Source organism: Schistocerca gregaria, chromosome 1 (assembly GCF_023897955.1).
Source record: "Schistocerca gregaria isolate iqSchGreg1 chromosome 1, iqSchGreg1.2, whole genome shotgun sequence".
Classification (NCBI taxonomy): Eukaryota; Metazoa; Arthropoda; class Insecta; order Orthoptera; family Acrididae; genus Schistocerca; species Schistocerca gregaria.
In genome coordinates this window covers 159,036,048-159,055,758 of record NC_064920.1, presented here as the reverse complement: position 1 = coordinate 159,055,758, position 19,711 = coordinate 159,036,048, and the positions used below count along the sequence as shown (strand labels likewise).

Sequence of the window (19,711 nt, the reverse complement as noted above, 5' to 3'; positions counted from 1 at the left end):
TGTTGAAAGACGTATTAAGAAATAATAATGTGTGTTTGAAGTTCTCCAAGGCTGTAAGTACTGTTATGTAGAGGTAATAATGAACACCACAGTTAGTGGGTCACTTCAAGAGAAATAGACATCTCTAAAAGGGCAATAACAGACTTAGATACAAGAAAAGTAACTGCAAACACACCTTATTTGACAGAACAAATACAATAACTGGAGAAATAAAAAAAAAATCTACACATCAACTTACAGCAGGAGAGAACACTTATAAAGGTTAAAGGAATGTGGAAGCTTTTGGAGTCAGTGGCTCCACCTTCTGGCTGAACAGAAGGAGGAGAAGGAAAAGGGAGGAAGGGGAAGGACTGGCAAGGTTTAGGAAACTGAGGAGTTTAGAAAAGTCGCCCAAAATCCTAGGTCTGGGGAAACTTACCAGACAGGATGAGAAGCAAAGACTTATTATTTTTTTCTTAGTCTTTTCCTCTTCTCCCATCCGATAAAACTCCGTCAACCCGGAGTTCTGGGAAACATTTCCGAACTCTCCCCATTTCCTGAACTTTACCAGTACTTTTCTTTCATCCCTCCTCCTGCCAGTGGGGGCAGCCCCTGGCTCCTTGCATTTTCTTCTGCCACTGCTTTGTGTAGATTTTTTATACATCCAATTGTAATTTCAAAATGTGACTATTTTTGTTGACATAATAGAACAATTGGAACAATTAATTGATGAACGACCCAATTACAAAAATACCCAGTAAAAGTCAAGAATACAACATTACAAGTCAAAGAGGAATGAAATTAACAGGAAGTACAGGGAAGCTATGGCAAAAAGGTCACAGGTGAAAAGTGAAGAATTCGAAAAAGAAACAGGTTATTTGAAGAACTGTTTAAGCATATAATTAACTCTCAACAACCTTTGGTAAATTAAAAGCAGTAGCATCAACATTAGACTGCAAAAGGACAGGTCAAAAGAATACAATGAAGGCTTCTGTGAAAGGAACGAACTGGCTGATGATGTGATTGAGGGGGAAACAAAAGTCTTTAGGGCCACTCTATGATAAGTGGTCTAACTTTTTACAAAGTTTCCACATGATGATCACTGATTTTGATGAAGTTTTGTACGAGTGATCACACTTGGTCCCATTGAACATTGGTAAAATTTTACTTTTGCCAATTTAGTACTCGCAGAGTTTTAGTCATTTGTTTGACACCATAGTGCAGAAATCAACAGTGCACCCGTGAGTTTTCGGCAACTTTGAGACACAATATCTACGGTGATATTTTCTTGGAAGAAAATAAAGTAGGCCACCTTGCACAACATTTCGCATTCTTTTAAGTGAAATCATAACAACATTTCCTAGCCGGTTTGCATATGGATAATTTGAAGCAAATAGACATTGTGAAAAATGTGAAATTTAGCTTTTTATATCTCTGAAGTACCATATATACTTGAATAATCTGTGCACTTTATCACCAAATTTAAGGACAAAATATTGAGGTGTGCGGATTATTTGAAATAAGGTTGGTACTGCTCTGCCTCCAACAATAGATCCCACTACACTATTGCATTTTTGTGGCCACATTACCACAAACTTGTTCATTACATCTACAACTTTGCATTATCGCTCGTACACTGCTAAAGAAAAACTGAAAATTTTTGAAGAAGCCGAGAACATTGGAAACCAAACAGTGGGAAGCAAGTATACGTGAGCAAGAGTAGTAATCACGACTGGCGGAAAAACAAAACACAGCCTCAAAAAACTAACAGTGACTGCTGGGCACTTGTTTAGTTTGCCAGTTATGGACTCAAAACAGTGGATACAACTCAAGGCTGGGGGCACAAAGAAGGAACTTGGGTCCTGTGTGAGCTGAAACCAAGAGACGTTGAACGGCTTGTGTGTGTTTGGGAACAGTTGCTTCAGAGGCAAAAATGGAAGGGATTTCCGCATCGCACTGGCACTAGGGGCAAAAAATGGGTTCATTGCGATAAGACTAGACGCAAAAAATCATGGGGATATCCCGGCCACGCTTCCACATCAACAGCCAAACCAAATATTCACGGTTCCAAGATTATGCTCTGCATTTAGTGGGACCAGTTCGGCGTCATGTACTATGAGGTGTTAAAACGAAGTGGAAGAATCACAGGTGCTTGTTATCAAAGGCAATTAATGTACTTGAGCAGAGCATTAAAAGTAAAAATGTAATTAGAAACATTAAAATGGGAAGTCCTACCCACCCACTGTATTCTCCAGACATTGCTCCCTGTGACTATCACCTGTTTAGATCAATGGCACATGGCCTGGCTGGCCAACACTTCCGATCTCATGAAGAAGTCAAAATTGGATTGATTTGTGGATCGCTACAGAAGATGCACAATTTTTTTATGCAGGATTCATACACAACGCGAAAGATGGAAAATACAGGGTGATTCAAAAAGAATAGCACAACTTTAAAAATGTGTATTTAATTAAAGAAACATAATATAACCTTCTGTTATACATCATTACAAAGAGTATTTAAAAAGGTTTTTTTTTCACTCAAAAACAAGTTCAGAGATGTTCAATATGGCCCCCTCCAGACACTTAAGCAATATCAACCCGATACTCCAACTCGTTCCACACTCTCTGTAGCATATCAGGCGTAACAGATTGGATAGCTGCTGTTATTTCTCGTTTCAAATCATCAATGGTGGCTGGGAGAGGTGGCCGAAACACCATATCCTTAACATACCCCCATAAGAAAAAATCGCAGGGGGTAAGATCAGGGCTTCTTGGAGGCCAGTGATGAAGTGCTCTGTCACGGGCTGCCTGGCGTCCGATCCATCGCCTCGGGTTGTTGACGTTCATGTTCTCCATACAGTTGATTGTGGAATTTGCAGCTCTCTGCTACCTCTGCGAGTCGATTTTCCTGGGCTGCGAACAAATGCTTGCTGGATGCGTGCTACATTTTCATCACTCGTTCTCGGCTGTCCAGAACTTTTCCCTTTGCACAAACACCCATTCTCTGTAAACTGTTTATACCAATGTTTAATACACCACCTATAAGGAGGTTAACACCATACTTCGTTCGAAATGCACGCTGAACAACTGTCGTCGATTCACTTCTGCCGTACTCAATAACACAAAAAGCTTTCTGTTGAGCGGTCGCCATCTTAGCATCAACTGACGCTGACGCCTAGTAAACAGCGCCTCAAGCGAACAAATGTACAACTAAATGAAACTTTATAGCTCCCTTAATTCGCCAACAGATAGTGCTTAGCTCTGCCTTTTGTCGTTGCAGAATTTTAAATTCCTAAAGTTGTGGTATTCTTTTTGAATCACCCTGTACTTTGAATAATACATGTGTAACAAATTTGTTTCATTAAAGCCTGAAATGTTGGGGAAAAAATTGCGGAAGCTAAGTTTTGCACCTAGTAAAAACACCAAAAATGGCTATTTTTGGCCCACTTTTATAAAAAAAGGGTCTTCTGTGCACACTCTGAACTATTTCCATTAGGAAGACTACGGTTCTGCAATGTGAGCATGTAAGGGCCTTAAAAAGAAGAGAGTTGAAGTGCACTGAAAATGGGCTCATATTCTGCTGGTACTCAAATGCGAGAGCTTTTAATGTGTTCTCCAACTGTTTAGAACACTCTGTGTAAGATAATGTAGAAAGTCATGTCGACTAAGAAATGAGCCAGAGTCAGAAAAATGGCAAGTAATAATTTGTGGTAAATACATTTGAAAACTAAGTTTTTGGTTTCTGTATTATCAAAATTTCCTTCCAAACAATCCCGTCAATGACATCACCTGGATGGCAGTACAGTTTCCCCCCATGACATTCTACAGCAAATTAATGAACCCTGTAAAAAATTCAGGTAGCTTGAAGTAAACATAAGGTTAGGGTCCTAAAAGGCACCTCTTCTAGCTCTTGACATCTGACACTTATAGAAACTTATCATCAGCTTGGGATGCTGTGTAAAGAACCCGTTATGAGGTTGGGGAACCTGCGGAAAAGTAACTCATCTGTGGCTGCTGTTGCACAGCTACCAGGTGTGGCCCCTATAGTAATGGGGGTGTTGGTTTCCTCACTTCAAAAGGAAATAGCAGTGATTAAGCCACAATGGACAATACCAAAAAATTTATAAATTCTTAATGTGTACTATAATGTACCACATTAAATGCAAACTATACCTTAAATCACAATTAAACTGGCCCATCAATACCATTACACAGTATAAAGACATACTAATAATCCTCTACAACATAAATCCATTCGAAAAAGTGTCCCGAAGACTGTTGTGAATCTGACCAAAATTTAGACACTGTGACTGGTGTAAAACCTGCAGAATATTTATATGATATGCGCTGCAGTTGTTATACAACAATTTTGCTACCACGATATCCACTGCCGTGGTAATACAAAGATGAACTGTGAAGCTTACAATCAGTTTGATTCTGAAGTTGTAGTGGTGGTGGTAGTAGGAGTAGTAGTAGTAGTAGTAGTAGTAGTTGTTGTTGTTGTTGTTGTTTCTTCATCATCTTCTTCTTCAGTCCCAAGACTGGTTTGATGCAGCTCTCCATGCTACTCTATCCTGTGAAAGCCTCGTCATCTCTGAATAACTACTGCAACCTGCATCCTTCTGAATCTGTTTAGTGTATTCATCTCTTGGTCTTACTCTATGATTTTTACCCTCCACACTTCCCTCCAGCACTAAACTGGTGATCCCTTGATGCCTCAGAACATGTCCTACCAACCAATCCCTTCTTCTAGTCAAGGTGTGCCACAAACTCCTCTTCTCTCCAATTATATTCAGTACCTCCTAATTAGTTATGTCATTTACCCATGTAATCTTCAGCATTCTTCTGTAGCACCACATTTCGAAAGCTTCTACTCTCTTCTTGTCTAAACTGTATACAGTCGCATGTTTCACTTCCGTGTATGGCTACACTCCATATAAATACTTTCAGAAAAGACTTCCTGACACTTAAATCTATACCTGATGTTAACAAATTTCTCTTTGTCTGAAACGCTTTCCTTGCCACAGACAGTCTATATTTTATACCCTCTCTACTCCGACCATCATCAGTTTTTTTGTTCCCCAAATAGCAAAATTCATTTACTACTTTAAGTGTCTCATTTCCTAATCTAATACCCTAAGGATCGCATGATTTAGTTTGACTAAATTCCATTATCCTTGTTCTGCTTTTATTGATGTTCATCTTGTATCCTCCTTTCAAGACACTGTTCATTCCGTTCAACTGCTCTTCCAGGTCCTTTGCTGTCTCTGACACAATTACAATGTAATCGGCAAACCTTAAAGTTTTTATTTCTTCTCCATGGATTTTAATACCTCCTCTGAATTTTTCTTTTGTTTCCTTTACTGCTTCTTCAATATACAGATTGAATAACATGGGGTAGGCTACAACCCTGTCTCACTCCTTTCTCAACCACTGCTTCCCTTTCATGTCCCTCGACTCTTATAACTGCCATCTGGTTTCTGTACAAATGTAAATAGTCTTTCGCTTCCTGTATTTTGCCCCTGCCACTTTCAGAATTTGCCAATCAACATTGTCAAAAGTTTTCTCTAAGTCTACAAATGCTAGAAACGTAGGTTTGCATTTCCTTAGCTTGTCTTCTAAGGTAATTCGCAAGGTCGATATTGCCTCATGTGTTCCAACATTTCTACGGAATCCAAACTGATCTTCACCGAGGTTGGCTTCTACCAGTCTTTCCACTTCTCTGTAAAGAATTCTTGCTAGTATTTTGCAACCGTGACTTAAGCTGAGCGTTCGTAATTCTCAGACCTGTCAACACCGGCTTTTTTTGGGATTGGAATTATTATGTTTTTCTTGAAGTCTGTGGGTATTTTGCCTGTCTCATACATCTTGTTCACCACATGGAAGAGTTTTGTCATGGCTGGCTCTCCCAAAGCTATCAGTAGTTCTACTGGAACGTTGTCTAATCCTGGGGCCTGTTTCAACTTAGGTCTTTTAGTGTTCTGACACATTCTTCGAACACTATATCACCAGCAGAATATGGATCCATTTTCAACACCCAGACATCTTGTCTTTTAGGGCCTTTTATGCTTGCACTGTGAAACCAAATATAGTTTTTACGTGGTTTAGAACATGGCCTTTATAATGAAAATGATTTAAAAGAGTTTCCAGAAGACACTTGTTCCAGCGTAACATCATGCTTGGCTTGGAATGATACAGCAGAGCGGGCTGCGAGACAACGTCATCCAATAGTACGCTGATTAGGATGACACGATAGGAGCGGCCACTATACAATGAGAATATAAGCGCCGCTCCACCAAGCCTCAGCCGCACCAAAAGATGAGCGGTCATTCAAACACTTTAGCCGAGAGTATTATTTACTTGCATGCAAATTGTATATATCGAAGGACATTGATTATTTGCATGTCACCATTTGCTGGTGACCCATCTTTGTAGAAACGCAGAGTTAAGTATCATCATTTAACTCATTGCAATAAACTCCATTATCAAGATTTGCTGGATTTGTTATCTAGCTATCTGAGGAAACAGCTTGCTAGGCACCCTATATAAGACGAGTGGGCAGGACATGACATTTTGACGATGAGGATTCACTAACAAACCCCATGCCTCGTGGCCACAGAATTTTCTTTTGTGTTATACTGGCACCTTAATTCTCTCTTGTCTGTTCTCTGCAGGGGTGTTTACTTGCTTTAACAGTCTCTTTTGCTAATCAATGTTTTCACATGGTCGTTGAAGAAATTTTCTTTGCTTTTGTACTTATTTTTCTTGCTTGCCTTGTCTGCTTCTTGCATTTCTCTCTACCAACATGCCCACCCCACCTATCTGACCCCCTACTCAGGTGCCACAGTTGCCAGCACTAGTCCAGACTCAGCAAATATCTACACTGCTCAACACGTTGCAGCAGCTAATAGCCAATGCTGCATGCCAGACAGAACAAGCAATACCGATACCTATACCACCTTTTCACCTGTTTCGTGAACAAGAAGAGTAATAGCTCGAGTGGCTGCAACAGTCTGAAGCCCACGTAATTGTTCACAACATACTAGGTACTGTGAAAAGCTGTTGCTTCCTCTCGACGGTAGGAAGTGCAGTGTTCAGGCTCATAAACAAACTTTTTCCTAATGCCACAACTACTGAAATTTTGTATGATCTGGTTGTAGATTCAGCAACTATTAGGACCAACAAGTGAATGTGGTAGCAGCTAGGCATCAATTCTTTAATAGTAAAAAATGGTCAGAACAAACTTATCGCGAGAGGGTAACAGATTTGCAGGGTATGATGACAAAAGGCAAATTCAAATGTGCTTGTGGTGCATTATATTCAGATGTTATGTAGCACGATATGATCGTGTATGAATTACTTCATATTAAACTCAGAGAACAGGTTCTGAAACAGTCCAATCCATCATTTCGGCAGGCAGTACAAATACTAGATCAGTATGATTCAGACGACATGTCGACCGATAAATATGAGCAGCCAGAACTTTGTCAGGCTGAGTCCCTTGACTGCAACCAGCCCATTCAGCGGCAGCTTGCGCTTGCCACGGCACTTCAGCAGCTCGCTAAACAGGCGATCAGTATTAAGTCTTGCCCTCGGTGTTATACATGGCACAACCGCCAAGACTGTCCCTCCCGACAAGCTCAGTGTTAGGCTTGTGGCAAGAAAGTGCATATACAATCCATATGTTTGCAACAGAACATACATAAGATTTTGGCCCACTCACAAAAATCTAGTCATAAGGCTCATAAATGCAGTATATTCAATGTCTGCAACAGGCATTCGCGTAACTGGCACATGAGCAGATTTTTGAGTGATACGCCAGTCCAACGAACTTTTTGTTCAATTGCTTCCTTGTTCGAAATACGTCATATTTCAGTTGTACGCATGTGCTTCTGTCACACTGCTCAATTGTCACACATATTGACTGTTAGGCTCCCCACACCTGTCTAAGAATAGCAAACAACTGACTGCTTACAATGGACAAGGCATTCCTGTTCTCAGAAAATGTACTTTACTTGCCATGTATCTCTTGCATACGCGAACAGTGACTTTTACAGTGCTACTATCACGCAATTGTGAGAACATATTTGGTCTTTATTCATTTGATTTGTTTGACTTTAACATTTAGGACAGTTGTCAGTGTCTGTGCATAAGGACAGTGTAGCTAGCTTGGTAAAAGAAGTCCCGGAACTCTTTTCTGAAGGTTTAGGCAAAGCTAACAACTTTGTTGCACATATTACTCTGCAAGACAATGCACTGACGAAATTTTCTTGAGCCAGGGCTATTCCCAATGTCTTACTTGACAAAGTCACTGCTGAACTTAAAGAATTGTAAGTAACCAGAGCTATTGAGCCCATACAAGCAAGTCAGTGGGCAAGTCCACTGGTTTTGCTCCCCAAACCTTCAGGTTGCATTCACCTTTATGTTGACTTTAAGCCTACAGTCAACCAAAAACTATGATTGATATTTACCCATTTCCATGCTCAGAGCATCTCAGTGAGATTAGGCACTGGTCGCTACTTCTCAAAAATTGATTTGTGCGACTCATAGGTTCAAATATCGCTCGATGAAGAATCTCAAAGAGTGTGTGGGTAAATACTCATTTGGGACTGTTGAAGTATTTTGCCTTTTGGCAGTGCTTCCGCATCCAATATTTTCCAACAGTATTTGGAACAGCTGACTGCACAAGTGCCAAACTATTCATACTATTTGCACAACACTGTTGTAGCAGGTGCTTTGTTTAGTGTGTTATCTGACACAGCACTAAAGTGTAGACTGGACAAGTGCAATTTTTTTAAAGCCCAAGTTGCAGTATCTTGGTGATGTCATAAACAGTCAAGGTGACTTCCTCTTCAATCGCATTTGTTAGCCATACGAGATTTGACAGTTCCTCATAATGTCGTAGAATTGTAGTCAGTTTCACGGAAAATCAACTATTATATTCGGTTCATACCGAATGCTTCACAAATCGCAGCTCCATTGCATTGCATTGCTTGCAATGCAAGAATGTCCCCTTTGTTTGGACAGATGAGTGCCAAGAAGCTTTTCAAAAACTTAAAGATGCTCTGCTCGGTGATTGATGCTTAGTTCACTTTGATCCTAACAAGTCAGTTGTATTGAAAGTTGACACTTCCTCTTATGGAATCAATGCAGTATTTTCGCACAGATTTGGTGATGAAGACAGGCCTAGTGCTTTCACATCAGAAGTGTTCTCCAAAGCTCAGTGTAACTATTCACAAACTGAGGAAGAGGCTTTGGCTATTGTGTATGGTGTCACCAAATTCCACCACTATTTGTTTGGCAGAAAATTCTACTTAGTAACGGATCACAAGCCTTTGCAGTCCTTGTTTCATTACACAAAACTGATTCCTGTATGAACTGCCCAAAAGTTGCAAAGATGGGCTTTGTTGTCTTCTCAATAACAGTACGAGACTGTGTATCGTCCGACAGCTCAACATGGTAATGCAGACGCATTTCCACGTCTTCCGATTGACTCCGATACAGACTTTGATGCTTTTGCTGCATCTTCTTGTCACGTCGATGCTCAAGATTCTGAATTGCTTCAATCTTTTCCGCTGAACTATAGGAAAATTGCACAAGCCACGGAAGCTGATTCAGATTTGAACATTTTGCTAATACACATTTGCACATCTTGGCCTTGCTCCTTGCATATCATAAATAACTCCACAGTGTTCTGATACTTTGCACGTCAGCATAGCCTCGCTATACATAAAGGTCTGATTCTTGTTCAAAATGACAGTGGACTGACATGTGTATTGATCCCTAAAGCTTTGCAAGAAGAAGTGTTGCCATTTCTTCACCAAGGACACTGGGGGACTGTTCGTACGAAACAGTCAGCACGTCAACACTAGACTTGGCAGGGTATGGACACCCAAATAGAACAGATGACGTCACAGTGTCACGCTCCGCCACAAAAATCCTCTGCTTGGCCTAAGTCGCAGTCACCATGGCAATGTGTGCACAGTCCTTGTGGGACTTTTTTGGAACAATCGTTAGTCGATTGTGGTTGACTTGTACAGCAAGTTTCGATTTGCCAAGGCAATGAACTGGACAATGTCACATTCCACAATTCAGGTGCTGTCCTCTATTTTTTCCCTCTAAGGTTTACCTGAAGTCAGTGTCGGACAAAGGCCCTCAGTTCGCGTCAAATGAATTTTGAACATTCTGTGACCACAAAGGCATACATCATATAACTAGTGCACCGTTCCACTCACAGTGAAATGGCGAAGCGTAATGTTTTGTCAGAACCTTCAAGCAGCAGATGGCCAAACTTCACTCTGCATACACCAGGATCAAGCATTGGAACTGTTTCTCTCACCACGAGATGGACCACTGCTAACAGAATTGATTCACGGCCATCGCCATCAGACACTGCTCCGCCTGTTCCACCCTTTTCAGCATCTGTCGCTGAAAGAATGCCACAAGTATCGCTTTGTGCCACATGATATTGCCTTTTACAGTGGCAGCAGACAGTGGGCGGGAGGCGAGATTGTCCATCGACTTGGCACTCACGTGTATCTAATTACAGGTCCAGACAGGATGCAGCACCAACATCACAATCGGCTTCGCCACTGTCATGTGCGCGATGATCTTTCTGTGTCTCTTTCCCCAGATTCAAGGATCCCGAGGACAGCGTGGCCACAGAAGCCGCCAGAGGGTGTCATCATGACACCGCAGGATGACCTCATGGAGACGGAGCCTTTGCCGCCTCTTGTCCTACTGAGTTGGACCCACCCACACCACAGCAGCCGATGCCTTCCCCATCTGGTTACTGGCCTACGGAGGTGGATGCGTACCCTTCTGGTTGTTTTCCGAGGGACGTTTCTGCCAGATCGAAGGCTGTATAGTGAGGTACGACCAGAAACTTGATGTCCCCTGGTGCCACAGCTTCCCATCCAGTGCAGCGTCCACCCTATGGCCTCCCTCGCCATTGTTGTGCTCCCTAAACGACAACGGGGAGGGGAGGAATGTTCCGGCATAACATCAAGTGCCGGCATGTCCGCTTGGAATGACACAGCAGAGAAGGCTGAGAGATGTCAGTCGATAGTACACTGACTACGACCGCACCATGACAGGAGTGGCCCCTATACGAAGAGAATGTAAGTGCTGCTCCGCCAAGCTTCGGCCGCACCAGAAGGTGAGCCCTCATCCAAACACTTTAGCCAAAACTTGCGACCGTATTATTTACTTGCATGGAAATTGTATATATCAAAGGAAATTGATTATCTGTAGTCACCATATAAGATTTGCTTGATCTGTTGTCCAGCTATCCAAGGAAACAGCTTCCTAGGCACCCTATATTAGATGAGAGGGCAGGACATGACAACTTCTTTGTGAAAGCCTGCTAAAAATATTTGTTTCTGAATTTTTTAGAAAAAATGTCAACTTTGCCCTCAATTAATTTGTTAACTATTGAAAAGCGGTAGGAGACAGAAATTTTACATCCTAAGACCTTGTACTGGTAAGTTATTAGCTTTCATATGTATCCCGCAATTACTTCCGGATATATAAAAAGTTGAACTTCACATTTTTTCAAGCATCAGAAGTATTGAAATAATAATTGTGAAACTGTGAACAAGTGTGATTGTACACACAAAATTTCATCAAAATCTGTGATGGTCATGCGGAACTTCTAGACCATTTGTCATGGAATGACCCTATATGAAAGACAAAGGTAATCCAGCAACATAATAAGCTATGATCCAGCAACTTAATATGCTATGAAAGATTTATGATCAAATAAGGCAGAAAGCAATAACATTCCTTTGGAATTTCCAAAAAGATTAGAAGAACTGGCAACAAAATAGCCATTCCAGATAGTTTGTAGGATATATATATCTGGAGACACACCATCCACACAATCCTGAGTACCTCAAGGGCAGATACATGTGAGAACTTTTCTGCTGTCAGTTTAATATATTCTACATTCAAATTGCTGACAAGAATATACACCCCCCCCCCCCCCCGCCCCCTTCAAAATTAGAGCAGAAGCTTACATTCAGGCCAATATGGTATATATAAATTTGGGCAGCACCAAGCACATTATTTCACAAGGTACACAGTCTTTAAGTGACTTCTCCGCATATCTTAAAAAGTGAGTTAATCAACAAGTAGTGAACATTCATACAGTGTGCAGGCAATTTTTATTGGAAAACGACATTCCACATTGGCCTTAAGATTACACTACAATTATTTGTATGCAATATTCTAGTTCTACTTACAAATTCAATATCTTTGGCTAAGAGCTTCTTTGGTTCTTGAGATGGAGGAGGATATGGATGGCCCTCCGGCATACATTTTAACATCTTCTCATACATATCGTCACTGAGAGGAAATTTTCTTGGTTCATAAGGAGGAACCTACGTAACATAAAAAAGTAGGTCTAAAGAACATAAAAGTTTTAAATAACTTATTAATCAGTTTACAGAACATTAATAACATCTGTAGAGTGTAAAATACTCTTAATTTTGTTATTAGGACACAGTATTGTTTCTATATTTTACAACGTTTCATCCAGAAGATAAATTAAGTTCACAAATCCTGGTTCTCTCATACTCTACACACATCAATACTAATCTGTGGCTTAAGATTCGGCTGCAAATGATATTTATAAATGGTATCTCAAAAGGCATTATACAAGTTTGACATACTGTAACATTTTAATTAACTAACATATGCACTTCTGTTACATGGTTTACTCTGATCAAACCAAACAGTCGGGCTTAAAGCAATTTCCAGAGCATGGAAAGAAACCACTCACAGAGCTTCTATATGCTAATTGTAATGCAATTTCATGCGAACCAGAAATGAAAGCTTGACGCATTGTTGTGGCCAACCACACAAAAGCAAACTTGATACAAAAACCATACAGGTTGCTTTAAAGTCTATACCAAACCAAGTGTCTTCAGGAGGCTTTAACAATCTTATCAATATGAATTACAATGGAAGAAAAAGTTTGAAAACCACAACTGAATGCAGTCTGCTACGAAAATTCAAGAATGTTTAAATGACAATGGATATTTCACAGGCAATGGAAGACTTTTTGACAAAACCCCTCTCACATCTGAGGTACAGTAAACAAACACAATCCTAACATAAAGGGCACAAATAATTAGCATACTGTTTCCTCAGTGTTACAGTGATTTCTGAAAGTTCTTATTCTATTGTGTAATTTTGGGTGGGAATAATTTGCATTTATGTGTACAACTGTTCGGTGGTGTCCTCTCTATAAGTACACCAATCTTAGTTGCATTCAGTCTGATAGAGGAGTACATACCCGGGCTGGTGAAACATGTCACTTGACAGCTCACATGTGGGCGGCTCTACTGATTACGAGGTTGCAATAGTTGTCACCGCACCCACCCACAACTCTGAAGTACGTTTTTGTAAATGTAAGCTACAATCAACATTTATACCACAGTGCAACAAAGTATGTTTTTCTAACAGAATGACAACAGAAACTAAGTGTTTGGTAGTAGATGAAGCCGGGAAATAAAAACACCCGAAGATAACAACGATATCTATGAAAAGTCGTTCTAAATTGTTGCCATAATAGCTGCACATAAAACGTCATATAATAATGTAAACATAAACATACCAAAGAACACCTCATCCACACTCACAGAAAGAAATAAAGCAAAACATGCAAAGCCTACCCGATTGCACAGAGAAAGAATTAATTCTGTATACATTTACACTCACCAAGTTACAATGTCATGGCACTATTCCATCCAGTTCTCCTTCACTATTATCAGAACCAGTGCCAAAACAGTTGTCTTCATCTCCATCTCCGTCGTCATCATCATCGATGAAATCATTAATTGTTCATTTTTATTTATAATGCCGTCTATAGTCTGTGCTTCTCTTATGAGTTTGGCAACATGGTGTACTTTCTTTCTCAATGAGGTAGCATCTTTTTCACTTCTGTTATAGTAAAACTTTTGTTGTTACTTCTAATGTATGCCTTGACTTCACTCCAAACCAAATTCAATTGGATTAAAATGGCAGTGATAAGGTGGCAGCCTAATTATCAAGTGACCCTGTTTGCTTGCAATTTCACCTCCAATGTCACAGGCTCATTTTGTTTTACGAGCGAGTATAACAGCAGCTTTGGCATGCTCATGTCCGCAGCAATGTCTCTCGCTGCAATGTCTCCCTTAAAACCCACATCCTTTCGTCTTTCCCTCTCCTTCCCTCCATCCTGATGAAGCAACCATTGGTTGCGAAAGCTTGAATTTTGTGTGTATGTTTGTGTGTCTATCAACCTGCCAGCACTTTCGTTTGGTAAGACACATCATCTTTGTTTTTAGATATATTACTTGTTTGTTAGTTATATGACCAACTCTACGGTGCTTGGGTAGTGACCTTTAAGTGACATGTTTCAGCGGCCCTGGTATATATTAATAGGTCAACATATTGCATCAAGGTGTAGTGGATAACAACTGTGTTTTGCCCGCCAACAACCACATTTCAGTGTAGGTCCATTACACTTTTTCACAACTGTTTAGAGGAGGATAACTTAACAGCAAAGCTGCCGACATTAAAACTGCAGGAACAGAAGAAATTTGGAAGCAAAACCGGGTACATTGGATAATAAGTGCTTTAAAACTCAAGTCTTCACATTCTGCAATGTTTCACAACTGGTGAAATGTACCTGTTACACAATGAGAGACTACTGGTGGCCCAGGAACCTTTTCCTTTCTTCAATCTTCCGAGTAAATGTTAATTACATATGTTTTGGTTTATAACTAATTTTACGTCCCTCCCACAATCCAAAATGTCTCCCACTTCCAGTCTAAGAATACATCCTGCAAATCTAGTCTTCTTCAGCTTCATATTGCACAATATTAAAGCCACATTCTTAAGAACAGAAATTTCTTCCTTATAACAAATAATCTTTAAAAGATATTTGTAGTACTTACTTCAGTTACACCATCTGGTGTAGAACTTCTCATCTCATCACGGTGCCATCGTGATGAGGAAACAGTACGCCTGCGTGTGCCAGAGCCACAATACTGGTCTGGATCAGATGATGGTGGGAGAGGTGACATAACAGGAGATATGCCATCCTGATATTCCGAAGGATTCGGTGACATTGGATCTTGCAAAAAAATAATAATTTATTAGTTGAAACCAATAAAAGGAAATACGAGGTGCATTTAAATTATAACACTTTTTTAATGTGTGTGCACTCATAAATGCACTGACAGAGATGGACCACTGTACAACACACAGAAATCTAGCGGCTAGTGCATAACCATTCATTTTCTTCATTTGTGTTGGTGGTGCCATGGATGTATCTCATGTGTTTGTGGTGCAATAGTTCAAAGAAAATAGAACCTTGTGTGACAACAAACCAAACCAATCTCAGCCTTATACCAGCCAGTCTGTCAACATGATTGAAAAAGGTGAGTTTGTAGTTTTGGAGGACTGCCGAATGAGAGTGTACCACATTGTCTCCAAAGCTGGTACACCAGTGGGACCTGTGCACTCAATCCCGCATGAAAACCTGATAATATGAACGTGTCCTTCAGCTGACAAATGCTGACCACATGGCTGCTGCTAGACAATGTTCAAGTGTAACGGTGGCACGCATGCAACGTTTTTCTCCATCAACTGTGACAATGGATGAAACATGAATGCCATTTTCAATTCTGAAATGAAGTAGAAAAATTATGGCGGCCATATTCAGGCACAGTGATGGTCTAATCCTTATTCACTGGGCACCAAGGACACTATGGTGACTGGTAAATCCTACGACGATGTTTTGATGAACAAGATCCTTGCAGCGATGTGGAAAAATTGTCAGAAAAAGCACATGCACGTTCTCTCACAAAGACCACACACTTGTGCATTGGGTGAACCTGACACTGCCACTTCTTCATAACGATAACTTTGAAGTGATTTCTGATGCTCTCTACTCTCCTGACCTGGCTCCTGGTGACTTTTGGCCATTTCCAACGATGAAAGAGACTCGACTTTTACAGAAGTGTTTGTCACACACACACACACACACACACACACACACACACACACACACACACACACACACACAACCTTTCAGAACTAATAATACATCTACAGAACATTTACCTGGAGTATTTGCACCACTACTCTCTGCCCTACTGTCTGTCCTCCTAGCAGCTCTACTGCGTCCAGAATATGGCAATTTAATATAGCTCATGAATTTCTTTTTCTCTTCCATTTCACACCTATCATGCCTTAAAGCTATTGTTTCATCACTAATATCCTCCACCTGTGAACATTTGCAAAACAGTCATTAATGCAAACACTTTTTTAACACGCTGGACATGATAGTTACTACAGTATAAGAGTCTACTGAAACTATTGTAGGCAACAAATAATGTCTTCCTCATCAGGAGTTTATTGTATATATTTATGTATTCTGTAAACAGATTTTCATCTCAAGGTCTCATAAATAACTAAAATTGTCAGCGTTTTCTGATTACTGCCAAAATTTAGGAGAGACTAGAAACTAAGCAGAAGAGACTAGAAACCATACTGACATTACACTGTACTTTAATACTGTAGTGCACATCACTGTTGTCAGAACCATGTAATTCTCTTCTTGCTGCTTGATAAAAAGGTAGACAAAGAAATGAAGGACTTATTTCAATAGTGGTATAAGTCTACTTTTCAAAAAAAAGGGGGTTATGCTCACGTATGTACTCACACGAGTCGTTTTTAATGTACTTGCATAGGGGGACATCTCCAGCTTCGTCCTGCTGCCAATAGAGTGCACCTCAATGCAGACACATTCGAGAAAGCATTTCACTAGTGGTACAAGTCCACGTGCTTTCGTGCATTGCAGCGTGTTCCTATTTCTCGCAAAGACGGTGGATTCAGGAGCATTATCAAGTGACTGTGATACAATTGATCATCCAGATTTTCAAATGATTGCAAGTAAAAAGTATTTATTTACTTTCCTCTCAGCATTATAGAGAATGAAAGTTATGTTGACAATAACAATGAAAACTGAGTGTGTCCATCTTAATGTATTTCACCAACACGTATGTTTTGTACCATCTGGTGCTGTATATATCATAATTTGTGTTACTTTCTACCTAAATACGAGTACCGATGACGATGAAACTTCAAATGAAAGTGCAAAAAATGACGAAACAAGAGACACTGTTACTGATGCCTGTGTGAACGGTGCACCTGCAAATATGCAGACAAAAGGAGGCACACTCAACGCAAGAACGATTGAAGGAAAACGGACACACACGAAAAGCATATTCGAAAGAAATAAAGGAACACTGGGGAGTTATACGTCACAGCAACTGGTAAAATAATGCCCCCAAAACATTTCGCAATGTGGACTGCAGGTGTGCAAATATATGTTTCAATAAACTTTCAGAGGATGAGAGGAAGGCATTATTTGACAATTTCTGGGTGATATTAATTGGCAAAATAGCAATCTGAATGGTTTATGCACGTATCATTCAGTTAACCACCGACGTCTAAGAGCTAGCTTTGGCACACAAGACAAGCTGTGTTTATGAATATCGATTACATGTAAATGGAAACTGTGCAATAGTATGCAAAAAGTTTTTCTTTAATACTTTTTACATTTCTGAAGGACGACTCTCTAGGCTTTTAACAAAAAGCAAGGAAGAAGGTACATCTCACCTTGATGGGGGGCAAATATCCAAACAAATTCTCTGTACCAGAATGTCTGATCAGTGATGTAAAGGAACACTTCAAAAGCTTTCCAGTTTCCAAGAGCCATTATGTAAGGAAGGATAATACCCATAAGAGGTTTTTAAAACATGAGCTGCATGTGGCCGCAAGAATGATTTGTACAAAGATAAATGCATATCTCAGAATAAAGAAATTGTGGGGGAGCACATCTATTGAAAAATCTAACAGACTTCAACCTATCATTTAGACTACCAAGTAAATGACACTTGCTCTTTTTGTAGCAAATTGAGCTTTGAAATGGGCGCTGCTACCAATGCAGAAGGAAAAAAGAAAGCTTCAAACTGAAAAGGAGCTTCACCTTATGAAGGCTGTAGCTGCAAGAACAGCAATGGCTATAGACACAGCTTGTAGTAAAGAGGCACATTCTCAGGGCACATTCTCAGATGTTCGTGTTTATCTTTGACCTGCAAAAAGCACTTACATTTCCTAAGCTGACAACATCGATATCATACTACAAAAGAAACATGTAAGAGTATAATTTTGGATGCCACAACTTAACTGATGGGAAAATCCATTTGTATTTTTGGGATGAAACATTTGGATCAAGGAGTTCACAGGAAAGTGTGTCACTTCTCAAAAACAGGTAGTTGTGTACAGTGACGCATGTGGTGAGCAAAACAGGAACATAAACATTGGCCTAACACTAATGAAAGTGACAATCTCCTCAATTTCATGTCAGCGTTACTGATTTAAAGTTCCCGCTCCCAGATCGCTCATACCTGTCATATAACAGGGATTTTGCCCAGATAGAAAAACAATTAAATAAGGAAGTGTTTCTGTTTTTCCCAGATGATATTTTTGAAACAATTAAGAAAACTGGCAGAAAAAGTAAATTTGTATGCACAGAAATGAAGCATTCTGACTTTTTAGCACTGAAACAGTTTCAAAATGCAGTGGTAAGAAGGAAGCAAAATGAGGAGTATGTTCAATGCAATTGGCTGAAAATAAAATGGATACATTTTGAAAGGCAGAAGCTGTACAAAATGCTCTACAAGGGAACACTGAATTATGATATTGACTTCCACGCCTAAACCTTGCTCACAAACTTCGTAGAGGGAGACCACAGAAATATGGTACTATTGCAGTTTCACAACTTTACCCACACATGAGAAAAGTGCTGCAAAAGAAAAAGCAGGATATGATTGATTTGTTCCCTTATATTCCAGCTATCAAACTTGGTTACTTCCTTGCTCTACAAACAGAAGACAGAGGTCTGGAACATGAAGAAGAAGAAGAAGAAGAAGAAGAAGAAGAAGAAGAAGAAGAATGTAATACTTAGTTTTACAGAAACCAATTGACCTGAAACACATCTGACTGTGTGGTTCAATTATACGTGTGAATTTAATAACGAGATGTACGTCAAAACTGCAATAAAAGAATTAAGTTTTATATACAATTTTCAATTTATTTTATTTCAACAGTGGCACAGCTCCATTACCTCCACTTTTCTGCCTATAATGCTGCTGAAATTAATGATCCAAACAAATAGAAAGAAAAGTTCATCTCTAGCACCAAGCCACATACTTGAATATTTCTGTTATCTCAATTGCAGATTTTTCAGCACTAATCTAACTTTAAGACTGTATCTCAAAACGAACAAAAATGGACTTGTACCACTATTGAAAGAAGACCTTCAAATATTCTTATGCAATAATGGACAGTTAAGCCAACACAAACAAGGAAATATGTAACAATTACTCAAAAGTAGTATATTCCTACAATTCGAGAATTCAAAAAATTACAGCCTTCAATATTCATTCAACCATGAGACAGCCATGTTTAACACAACTTAGCGCTTTTATTGTAATTTTGTATTCTCGCATTTGACTGTTCTGACAGTCAACTTAAATATACATATTTTGTAATAATGGTCATCTTCCGGCAATAGCTGTTAAAATCAATTATTATTGGTTTCTCTGTGTTAAGCTTACTGCATTTAAAGATAATTTTACATCAGAGGCGCTTTGCTTTTATTTACAAAGCCA

At 39.7% G+C, this 19,711-nt stretch overlaps 1 protein-coding gene across 6 annotated transcripts in view; it reads right to left on the bottom strand.

Moving 5' to 3' along the window:
• LOC126335338 (KAT8 regulatory NSL complex subunit 1) overlaps positions 1-19,711 on the bottom strand; it is a 344,378-nt gene that overhangs the window by 8,024 nt on the left and 316,643 nt on the right. For all 6 annotated transcript variants that reach the window (XM_049998554.1, XM_049998520.1, XM_049998511.1 and 3 more), the window contains 3 exons: positions 16,095-16,257; positions 14,924-15,102; positions 12,224-12,361 (listed from right to left, as the gene is read on the bottom strand). In XM_049998554.1, the coding sequence (XP_049854511.1) occupies positions 12,224-12,361; positions 14,924-15,102; positions 16,095-16,257 (480 nt within the window). The remainder of the gene's footprint in view (positions 1-12,223; positions 12,362-14,923; positions 15,103-16,094; positions 16,258-19,711) is intronic.